Raw genomic sequence first — 12,601 nt, 5'->3', positions numbered from 1 at the left:
AATATCCTACGCAAAAGAGATCAGATACCAGAAAGAATACCAAAAGCCCTTTTTTTGTCCTCAGAAATGGAGAGACCCCAGCAGCAACAGAGAACACACTTACACTGAGCCACCATCCATCTGATTTGGATGTTTGACCTGCAGGAGCCAAAAAAGGTGGCGGTTTCGTGCCGCCTGGCTAACGGAGCGGTCTGCCGGAGCACCCGCGGCTATCCCTCGGCCAGAGGCCGTTTGCAATACATGTGTTTAGGGGCTGAAACCACCACTTGTTCCACACAGGTTGCTGGTATCAGATGACAATCAGGCTTGAATATGAACTGGTAAGTTAATTACTGAAAGATGCCACAACCTTTTACAGTTAAAAGGTTCTCTATCCCTTTGCAGTTAAAAGCATCCATTTTCAGGTTCACAGGAAACGTACTGACTGCAACCTTTATTTCTAACTCTGCCACACTGCACTTCTACTGTACAAATGCTTCTTGCAACTCTACTGTTTCAAGTTCCAGCAAATACAGAACACAAACACCATAAAAACATTGTTCTCTCTTCCTTTTTTTGAATAAATGACACAGTGTTTACAACACTTTTGTTGTAGGCAGCACAGGCACTGCATACATTTGCTAGATGACATTAAAACTCAAAATGACGATGAACTTTTTTGGCATGTACACTGGAAAAAGAAATAAATTTATTCCTTCCCATCATTACACATTTCCTCATTATATCAGAAAGTCAGCCAGCTGGATAGGTGGTGCGATATTAACTCCTTCAGCTTGTTACATTACTGTAGCAAGTTAAATAAATACGGTGATATCAAAGCATCAATGCTGCTTTCTTCTTCTTAGCCCTTTAAAAGAAAATACCTCCAGAGCTTTGCTGAACAAATTATGCCATGACAACTACCGGCACAAAGAGCAACGCTGTGCACAGTGTAAGGATGGCAGCTAGCTGGTTTCTGAACATTAAACACTGCCGGCTCTTCAAGGATGAAGTGAAAATGCTGCTTGTTCTATGCTGCAGTAATTCTTCTAATAATTGCAAGCAGCGTCATTTTGGTAACAGTTCTGAGAACTCCATCTCTGGGCTGTCCTCACCCGGCCTGCCAAAATCAACAGCATCTTCTTTTTTTTTTGTGTCTTTTTATCTTTTTTTTTTTCTTTCATACAGGAGTGTACATAAGCATAAAAGAGGAAAGTAAGAATCAGAGTTTAACCTCCCCCACTGTGGCATCGGCTGAGTCGCCGACGACTAGCACGGGGCTTGGCTCCAGGGCCAACTGTTGGCCCGTCTGATGAGACAGAGAACAAGGTACTGGACAGCATCCAACGTGCACGACGGGAAGTTAAAGGAGGTGGAGTACAAGAAGCAAGGGGAAAAACCCCACTGGTAAACACAGCTACGTAACATATCCTCATCTATCCTAGCTAGAAAGGATCTGAAACGAAACTCAGCACAAGAAGTCCTTTGGGATTTGGGAAGGCTGAAGCTTGGATCTGCATACTACAGCTTTACTCTCTCATTATACTACTAGCCGTGGGAATAAAGCCTGCAGAGACAGACTATGCGGAGCCGTGATTATCACCTTTACTGCAAATCACTGTCACGGTGTTTGAGCTCCATGTGTCATGTTCTAGAAGAAACATCCTCACGCCCTGAAGAAAGCAAAGAGTGCACTGAGGAAGCATTTGCTGAGACTCCATCCAGTGCTTGCTCACTTCTTTGAGCTGAAGTTGACATAGATGGAAACATCCATACATCCAAAATAAACCTTTCCCTCTAAAGGATGGCACAATTACCAAGATGACAATAAAAGCATGAAGAAACATGGGAACAAGCAGGACTTTTTGTGTGTAGGTAGCACATATTTGTTGAAATTGAGATTTTGGTTTTCTTAGGTGGCCAGCGAAAGCAAGCCATTCTCCAAACCAGTTGCCACACAATGAAAAACCACATCCCCATTCCCCCCCAAGTTTTGTTATACAGAAGATCTATTCCGGCTGTCCAAAGCATTTAAGAGTCAAAAGAAAGCGTGAATTAAATAATTTTAACAGCGTATGAAGACCCTAGGTAGGAAAAGTATCCACATGCAAACCGAGACTTTACAAAAGCTACTGAATTTTGTTAAACATTAAATATATAAACACGCACAGAAAATCCAAAATTTGTTTGAGGCAAATTAACCAAACCTTCAGGAATTTTTTTTTTATTGGTTGCTGGTGAAAAGCAACAGATTGGTTAGTTTTACTGCCAAAGGTGACAGCTCAGTATCACAAGCCATGTAGGGGAATTAAAAAAAAAAAAAAAAGGTATTATGAGCTCTTTTAGCCCTCCCTCTTTTCTGAACAGGGTTTCTTGGTTCAGGCAGCTGCTCAATTCAGCCATCGCTATTTATTTTGAAATACATCATTCTTCGGCAGGAGAGAGGGGAGGAAAATGAGAGTTTGCTTTTTATTCTTTCTTGAATTACATAAAAACATGCTTTCTTCCAAGCTAAACAGATGGGAGATGTCTCTGGCCTGTTTTTCAAACCAGCTACAGAAACTACAAATGCAGTTAGTCTTACGTACAACTGAGTAAAAACCCATTACCAATCTTCCACTGATCCATAAAGTTTCTTTTTGGTTCAATCTTGGGTATATTTTCAAAAGAGTTAGCGTGACTTTGGACACAGCAAGACATATTCATGCCATTGGAATTCAACAGTTTAAGAAGTTACCAACTTTTTGGATGAAATGCAGTAGTGATCAAGTTTGTGGTTTGTTCCAATTTAACCTCTTTACTGCTTTAAGTGTCACTATTCATACATAAAATGTCAAATATTTTCTGTATCTCAAATAACAGGGCAGTAACTTGCAGGTGAATAGTGGCAACATCCGCGCCTATGACGAATCTTTGAGGGCAACATCTAACGCTGCTCACAGGAAGGGACAGCCCATTTTCCAAGGCCTTAAGCTGATTTTTAATGAATTAAATTGTCTTCTAAAAGATCCAAATCAATTTGGAAAACAGGCTTTGCTCTCCTGATGACTTTCACTGTGATCTCTACATAAACAACTCTAAGAGGTGATGTAGAGTCTACAGTAGTTTTTTAAACATTTGGAAGAATAAAGCCTTTCATGCAAATATCCAGGATAATACTGTCAACAAGGAAACTTCAAAGAAACATGCCGACATTTTTCTTTTCAGGTGATGGCAAATAAATGTTATGGCACTCATCCAAGGTTTGAAACATCCATCTAAAGTAAACTCAGCAACAGAACCCAGAAATCCTTTTCTTCGTTTGTTTTTTCTTTTTTTGCATGATATTCAGACACATGCTTCACCCATGTAAAGCTACAAGACTTTTCCTGTTAGCTAACAAACAACCAAATTTTATCAGTTTTGGTTTATATTCATGATTAAGTTCAGAGTTGCTACTAGGAAAGAGCCACGTGGAAATGAGGTGGGGTTTACACCTTGGAAACCGTACCAGGTGGGAAGAGCCGTTGTTGGTCACCGAAGGCAGGCTGGCCCAGCGTTCATTTTCCAGTTCTTCCATCACTTGGTTCATTGCACTTTTTAGCCACGTATCCACGGACACACCGATCTGCTTCAGCAGATCAAGACGGGCTTCTGCTTTCAGCTTAATTATCTGCAGAAATAAACATGCACAAGTTAGAATTCTTTCAAGATTACATTTCACTCCTTGCCACAATTTAAATGTGTTACTTCCTGATCCGCAAATTACTCAGGTGGCTCCAAAAGCTGCTCCACATGGAAATGAGTCCAGTTCTTCATTTCCTTGCCTGCAGGAATGCAGTGTGAGCCAAGAGACGGGGAATGGTTTTCTGGAGATGTAAAACTACAGGCACAGAAAATTTCACAAGTTGGTGCTTTTAAAATAACATCTATTAGTTTATGCTAACCTTCTATCCATATATTCTAGTGGTTGGTTAGTTTAGATTCTTTTCAAAGTCTGAAAACCTGGCAAAAGCCAGTGCTTCACAGTATTTTTAAAATTAGGAATACTCCTGAGCTGCAGACCCTGGATGCCCTTTTGGCTGGTGCCTAAACTGAATGTGATACACAAATAAATCCCATGTGATACAGTCGCACAAATCCCCCAACCCCCCAAATGAGGCTATTTTCCGTCAGCACTTGCCAGAGATCACAGAAAGCTTATTTGTTATGGAAACAGAGTATCTTAATAACTCCAAAATTAAATAAATATCACACTTCAGTGAATAGTTTCATGATTTTTTGTCCTTTGAACAGAATGAAAATTTAGGTTTTCTGACAGCTGGGTTCACTTCAGCATCCTGGCACGCTTTCTGGCCGATGGAGCCAAAGCTTTAACAAATTCATGGCAAACCACCACCCTGATCCAAATTATTTAACAATCTAAACAGAAGGAATGGAAAAAGCAGTATGAAGAAATTCAGAATTTCAAGAAATGCCACATTTAGAACTTCTAGAAAAGAAGAATTTCAAGAAAAGCAAAGGAGAATTTCAAAGATGTCATCAAGAAGTGGGGGGCAACCCTAGGAACAGAACCAAGGATAGTTATGGCCAGTCAGCCCTATCATCCTCCCCCTGTGGCACTTGGTCACCAGAGGGACAAAACCCAAGTGATTTACCAAAGGTCCTTCAGTAAGTCACTGACGGAGACTCAGAATCCCACTGAATCACCCTGGAGTTTTTCCTGCATTTCCTTTCACAGCATTGCTCTTTCTTAGCAAGTTACTGTGCAGGCAGCAAATTCTCATCTCCTTTCTTGCCTTTCAGCCCTTTCCACGGGGATCAGAAGCACCTTATTCAGCCCTACTGCCTGTACTGACAAACCAAACTGTCAGCAGCACTGACAAGCAAGCCCAGCAAAAATAGATGGCTCTAAGCAAAAATTAGAGGGAAATTACTTTTTCTGTAGTGGCCAAAGCACACTAGACTATGTAAGAACATATGTACAGTGAACTAACATGCCAACTGGTGCTACGTACATTTTTATCTCTGTTACATATATCCTAACTGTATACAAAATTTTGTGTGGAGCTCAAATGATACTCATTTTTTTCTTGGTATTGACATGCTGCTGCACTTTACTATTATCCTTCTATTAAGAAAAGTCAGAAAACAGATGACTGTAACTTTCATTCAGCTGAACCCCCAAACATTTTCATTTTAAAAACTATTTGCAAGTGACTTTTAAACCTGTTTCAAACAAAAAACTACTTTTGAGAGATATTGGGTTTCATTCCATTTAGAAGAAATGTGACTTTAAAAATGTAGCTAAGTTATTAAGAGTAAAATCTATTATGTAAAATGTGTCTTTGTATGGATACAGGTGTATGCACACTCTCCCGCACAATTGGGTATGGAGACTGAAGGGTCGGATGAGTTTGAGAAGTATTTCCCATGAAAAGCCAAAGTCACTTAGCCAAGTGAAGTTTTGCACTTCTCTGAGCAAACAGACTTCAGGTGAATGATTAACATGTCTTGTGAACACCGTTCATATAGGCGAGAAAATAAGGAAAAAAGTAATATATATTAATGCACATCACACTACTTCACTCAAGATTCAGAAAACAGTGATTTAAAAGGAAAAAAGAGCCCAAAGATTGATCCACACATCAGCATTTCCATTTGAAAGGCAGCCTCTTTCAGTTCAACTGCGGCACAAAGCATCTTCTGAAAACCCCGTAAGTTAGTACGGCCCAGCCCCAGCCTGAAATTTGTAAATATTTACAAAAGCAATACCTATGAAAAGATCTGAAATCAGAAGTGTGAGATGGTGTTAACAGTTTTGAGTTCCGGGGGTGAATGGAGTAGGCATTTCATTTGTCTTAGAGAGGCAATACCTCTCACTTGTTGTTTTTCCTTTTGTCCCTGCTCATATTAGTTTGTATATTTTAAAGCTGTAAGAACATGGAAACAATAACAGTTTTAATTAAGCATTAACCTTTTCTTTGGAAAAAATCGTTTTAGGAGCACCTACCAAATTGAGAAGTGGATTTCTCACTGTATCAGGCTAAACAGAGAACACACTTTTAAACCAAAGATGTTAGCACAGAAGGGCTGCACCGAAAAAGCTGAATCCAGGGATGCCAATTTCTGCACATGAACACACACCTCTCCTGTTAACAAGTATTCGAGATTTTGAACAAAACCACTTTCTAACCACATCTCCTTTGGAAGAAGGGGAGCTGAGTGGCTCTGCAGCCCCCAGGGAAGATGAGCGCTGATCCTGCCTCTTACCTGGATGCTCCTACACCCAAGATAACACCCTGCTAGCCCGACGTTCGAGCACGGTCAGCTCCAGCCTGGCCTGGCAGCTGCGTGCGAGCAGGCAGCTCAGACATCTGCAGCATGGCAGCCACCTCGCCAGAGGCAGCTGACTCAGCCGGGATGGGTTTGTGGCACCGGTAAGGCACGGGTAGGTTACCGGCTTCAGTGGAACACATCACCCTCTTACTGTTTTTTTGGAAACTGTGATAGATTGACCTCATGCAGGTCGATGCAAGTAATTTGCTTTAGCTTGTTAATGAGAAACTCTGCATTTTATCATGTTACCAAGCTGAGGTTCCTCTGCGTATACATATACACACACTCATAAAGTAGCCATTCCCTAATTTGCCTTTATATTCTGACATTGTATTACGAGGACCTTCCATATGCCTTCAACAAAAGTTGCCTAGGAAATGATCAGCCTAGTTGTTCTGCTGCTTCACCTCGTTATGCAATTTCCAATTAGCTTGAGTTATGCAACAGCAATAAACATTAGTCTAGGCATGCTATAAACATTTGTCGTTCATATTAGTACTCAGTCTGCTGTAAACCACGTTGTTTGTACAAACTTGTTAGCTAAAATAAACAAGCTGCTCCACGATCCTTGACTGTACTTGCTAAGGGTCAGACATGAGCTTTTAATTCAAGGTACCCAGCAAATCCAGCTGAGTTACCCCATTCTATTTACACATCGTAGGCTTAATATTCAACAAATGTTTGTTCCAAACCACAAATGTTTTGAGTTTCATTCCATTGCAGACAAGCCATAAAAGTACTTACAGTATTAGGTCAGGCCTGCACTTGAAAGATGTAGAATGCTATTTACAAGCATACAGATAAATTTTTACCTAAATAATTATACTGGTAGACCAGGGTTAACAGCTTCCTACCTATAGAAAAAAAAACACAACCAAACCCCAACAAACCAGACAGTAGTATAACTTATTCCACCGCTGACACAGGAACAGCTACATGACTAAAAATACAAGCACTTCATTCAACTATCACTATGTCTAAATTAGCTGGGGTTTGATGCTTTCATTGTGTCACAATAAAATGTTAACTAAGAGAGAAAAAAGGGATCACCTGGAGGAAATACTGGTGTTTTCACCAGCACCAAGCTTTTCTGTATGTGTCCCAAACCACTACGTAGGTTCTTCCCTTTGGCAGGTGAGGTTTCTGCCAGCTGGAGACCTCACTTCATCAAGGAGGGACCCACTTTGCACAAAGGACGTGACTTCAGCTTGCCCAGTCTTCCCTTGCAGTTCCTGACGCGGGAAGGGAGCCAAGGAGTGACACAGTGGCATAGGAAGAGCCGCGGTGCGCTTTCTGACACACCGCAGCTTTGGATGCACTAGCTCTCAACGCCTCGTTCCCTCAGAGACATCCTATATTTCACGTTAAAAACTACACAAGGCTTTAATCGCTGATTTCCCCTCTCAACAAAAGGGACCCCGGCAGACACACATGCCATACTCCTGACTGAGAGACCTCCACTGGCAGAAGCTCACAGACTGGAAAATTCTTTCAATCAAGTAACCCCTTGATACATTCCCAGCAATACCAAGTATCTCCAGGAAGGCAGCTGAGTTTCGAAAGCACAGGAACGCTGGAATCCAGCACTCGCTCTGAAATGTCATCGTTATTAAGTCTCACAGTAGGACAAATATTGTCCTATTTAATAGTGAAATTGCTATTTACAATTACTATTCACCAATTACTGTTTTAATAGCTAAAGACTAGGATTATCTTTACCCTGATTTAAAAATCATCAGCCACCCACAAAATTTACAAACAGCTTTCTGGGTGGTTCCTGCTTCTCTGAGCCTTTCTTTTGCCTTAGCTGATGGTAGGTTTTAAGAAGATGAAAGGAAAAAACTCCAAAGTTTTAAAAAATATAAATATTGTTATCTATTTCTCACATACCTATCATTGCTCTACATGGAAGAAGGAAGAGTTTTGTTTATTTACTGTTCCAGTCTTAATTAAGTAAAGGCTTTAGACCTACAGCTTGCACAAGATGAAGATAAACAACTGCTTTGGAAGTCATGAAAATTAAATGCAGCAAGAATACATTACATAGTTGTTCTCTGTTCCCAGAAGGAAAAGCGCCTGTAGAAACCCAGCGTTCATGTACATTCCACAAACACCTCAGTTACTAGTCCTTTAAAGTAATTTATAAAAGTGTTGGGGTAAAAAGCAAACACAGACACCCACCAGAGCTGATCTGACGTGGCCCCCTCAGTCTGGATTTTAGACAGAAGTCCTACTTAGGAGCATGTTCAGATATGAAAATTGGATTAAATTAGAATTGCAAGTAGACCTAAATCATCGGTTGTGAGAACTACTTTATTGCAATGCAGTATTCTAGCGGCAGGAGCAAAATCATTAAGGGGGTTGGACAGCCTTATCTGGCAAACTGTTTTAGCTAAGAAGAAACAACACGGAAAGGTTTTGGCAAAACATTCTGGAAAGATACTATCTTTATTTTTTCCTCTATTTAGAAACATTTTTGTTTGAATTCTAAGCTGTTTTTAATTTTAAAAGGTATTTACATGAAATAATTCTCTTAATTAAAAACAATTTAGCATTTAAATTTTGGGGTACCTGATTTATTTGCACAGTGACAGCTAGAACTAACTATGAGTACAGTAAAAACAAGTATTGGAATGCCACAAATTTCTCAAAACCCAGCAGAAGCCCTCCCATGCAAACCAGTTTTAAATCGCGGTCCAGTGCTATTAACATAGGGATGCACAAGCAAATAATCTGTGAAATCCAACTTTCACTGCTTCCTGATGCTTGGGGTGGAAAGACAGCTATGCTGAAACCACCCCAATAACAAAACAAAACAACACCCCCCAAAAAAATACCCTATCCATCGCGACTCACCTAAAATTTTGATCTCTGAGCTCAGCCTTGAGAGGGGAGCCTATCAGTAATTTTAGCTGTGCAGCATTCATCTGCAGTACTGTAAATCAAGACCATGAGATGCCACAGATTTATTAAAAAAACAGTAAGAAAAATACTCTTTCTGCTCTAACCTGTGTTTCCTTTCTCTTTTCTGCAGCAGACACCCCACACTTGCAACCTGGCTAAGGAGCGACCCGAACTAGCGAGGAAACCAGCTAACAAAGGACATTTTTCAACACAACCCTGAGTGGGCTTTTTATAAGTGGGAGGATGGGTGGGAAGCTTCTAAGCTTCTAGCTTCTGCTATTACAGCAGAGTTAGTTAATTTATATGCTAAATATTCTACATGGAGTTAAATCAAACGAGACCGTTCGGGTGAAGCAAAGAGGAAATGAAACACTGACACAGATAACACGTCTCCAGAGTGAATGCCAAGGCAATGAAAACAGAGGTGAAGCTGTTAATGGAGAAGAGCCCACCTGCGTAGCTCCAGCCCAACTGGCAGGCTGATTTTTCCCAAGCTCAAGCACATAAAACCATCAGAGATGCCTAAACACAGAAAGCAGTTGGTGGGGAAGGAGATGGACAGCAGATGAAAGCAGTATCAAAGCATTTTGTACAGTTTAAGAAGTTGTTCCCAGGCTACTGGTAATGGGACTGGAAAGAAAATACCTGAATTCTGTAAGCAGGAAATGAGATGAATATAAAATATATGTATGCAAACCGTTATTAACACATTTTTCTGCAGTCTTGGTAATAAATATTATCATTAATTAATACAGTGGAAGATGCTGTATACATTTCATAGTCAAAAGATTCAGTAAGATTTAATCAGAGGCTGGACTACAGACACCCTCCAAAGCCCATAACCTGAACGACTCTGTGAAACGACACCATACTCAAACCACAGGTTTAAGGAACTGAGCTGGATTTTCAGTGTGATCCAGCTTCAAAAGAACTGAATAATAATAATAAAAAAAAAAAGACAAAAAGGAGATCTACAAAACAAGCAACGTTAATATTACTGTTGCCCAGACTAATTCCTGATCCCTTTATCAAAAGATCTGAGAGACAGCCTATTCCCCGAAGTCCTACCGAAATTATTCTTCATCTCAGCAACGTTTAAAGTAATGATGACTATTATTTGTGGGATGTTTTCAAATTTACTTATTAATTTGTTTCCATATATAAGGACATCTAGCCTTTATAGTACACAGGGATCTGTAAGATACATACAGAGTAAATATGGCTCTTCAGTTGACTACATCTTCCAGGAATGTTTACAACTGTATTTCATCATTAGCTTCGAAACATCTCTGTGTTTGTTCCTGCTCCTTCTTCCCCCAAAACACCTTTCTCTGTTAAATGTCCACTAACGAAAAAAGTATCCTTTATTATTATGGTGAATACGTACGACCCAGTGTTCTGAAGACGTCCCTTCTCATTGTTCATACCAGAACAGGCAAGTTTGTAAAAAGATATACTGTGAAATATTGAAGTAGGATCTGAGCATACTGCATGCCATCCAAATTTCTCACTTAAAGCAAGTCCCTGAAAAGTAATTATCAGAAAGTGGGAATTCAGTTCTCATAGGTGGTAGTATAATTTTTGAACACTGCAATCAGAACGATTAAGTGTTTGGATACAGCTGATAAAGTACTAAGACTTGTACATCTTCATAATATCACAATATAGCTTCAAGGCTCTGATGGTGTTCCTCTCAACGACGGTCTCAACTCTGCAGATGTCCTCACTATTTTTCACCAGAAGAGTTCGAAATTCCTGATCTGTGGATGGCGGCAGCCTCCTTCCAGGCTAGTTCTCAATCTGCCTGGCCGGAAAGACTAACAGCTCCTACGAATCTCCTACCGAGAAGGCAATCTGTTTATTTAGCACAGCTCTCCCAAGCATATGTTTCCCCGAGCAAAGCCAGAGATGGCAGCAAGTGACATTTTACAAATTCAACTTTTTGGGAGTTGCTAGCCTTATTCCATTTCATTTTAGTGAAGCACATGGAATTAGCTTTTCTCACACTGCTTATGAGCAGAGAATGACGCCACTCCTGCAGCTGAAAGGTTCAAGTGGAAGAACGCACAAAGAACAACAGGCTGGAGCGTAGCTACATCTACTTGAGGTGCAGTAGGACCACGTGCAGCACACAATTAATAGATTAGCTCCTAAGATAGAACAGGAGCCCAGCCAGCAAACACAACTGTTATCACAGCCCAGTAATAAATATTCATAGCCAAATATAAGGGGAGGGAGAAAACAGCTCTCCATTTACAATTAAAAATGGACCTAAGCTTCTGAACTAATCAAATGAAGTAAACAGCACCATAATGAGTCTTAATCAAATCTTATCTGGTACAAACACTCTCTTGAGAGTTGTAGTTATCCTAATGATGAGACAAAATTCATCCCCCTATAATTAAGTGGAAATAGGATTAATTGCTGCGGAGGCCCCAAGACCTTCTTTGAGCATAGACCTGAGCACAAGTGGGAAATCTCCCATCATCACCGAAAAAATGTCAGCCCCCGGACCAGCTACACTGCTGGGTGAGGCTCACACCGGGCGAACAAAGTATCCGAGTCCTCGGTCTGATGGAGACAAAACAAGATGAGAGGAAGAATTCAAGTAACCCCAGCCTCAGGGGCCAGGATGCAGGCTGAAAGGAGGATTAGAGAAACCAAAGAAATAGCTTCAACTTTTGCTTATTTCTGCAACACAGATCAGTGGAGACAGGAAAATTCTGTATTCAGTAGTTTAAAGATATAGGGAAACAGGCAGTGGAGACATGGGAAGCTGTTTTAAGGCAACTGGCTGAATTAACAGCTGTACAATGCCCAACAACCCTCACCACTGTTGTCACAAAAATGTAAGCTTAAAATACAGTTCTGCTTCAGTTACCTGAATTGTTGGGCAAGTGCAAAGGAGCTACAAGAATGGTTTATTTTCTTAAATTAATGAATTTCAAAGGTGTTGACCTCCTTTACAGATGATGCTTGAATCGTGCCACCTTTAATTTAAATGAGCACCCTCTGCTCTCAGTGCTTGTCTTCTGGATCTAAGCTCTATGGTGTAGCATTAACCACAGTCAATTTTAGCGCTCAGCCTGTGCTGAAGTTATTATCAGACACATTCCAACATTTCCTTTAAAAACACGTGAGCAAAACAAACAAAAAACCTTTATCAAAACAGAAACTTTCAATTTTTAAGAAGAAAATACGTGTTCTGGTTATCAGTTACAGCCATTGTGTATCATCTGCCATGTATCAATTTTTACAGGAGCGCTCTACTATAAGCTGTATTTCCCCCCAAACTTTAATCAAGGAGTCTGCTCCCTGAAACATCACAAGGAAAAACACCTCGTACCCCACGGAGAAAACCATCCAAAATAACCTGCTCAGCTGTGAATGTGCCAATCTA

General features: G+C 40.4%; 1 protein-coding gene across 4 annotated transcripts in view; it reads right to left on the bottom strand.

The window, feature by feature from the left end:
• Positions 1 to 12,601, bottom strand: part of FCHSD2 (FCH and double SH3 domains 2) — a 163,974-nt gene that overhangs the window by 9,269 nt on the left and 142,104 nt on the right. For all 4 annotated transcript variants that reach the window (XM_040583599.1, XM_040583601.1, XM_040583598.1 and 1 more), the window contains one exon: positions 3,470 to 3,631. In XM_040583599.1, the coding sequence (XP_040439533.1) occupies positions 3,470 to 3,631 (162 nt within the window). The remainder of the gene's footprint in view (positions 1 to 3,469; positions 3,632 to 12,601) is intronic.

This window comes from Falco naumanni, chromosome 2 (genome assembly GCF_017639655.2).
Source record: "Falco naumanni isolate bFalNau1 chromosome 2, bFalNau1.pat, whole genome shotgun sequence".
Taxonomy (NCBI): domain Eukaryota; kingdom Metazoa; phylum Chordata; class Aves; order Falconiformes; family Falconidae; genus Falco; species Falco naumanni.
Note: the sequence above shows the minus strand (reverse complement) of the source record. Positions and strands in the feature narration are given on the sequence as shown.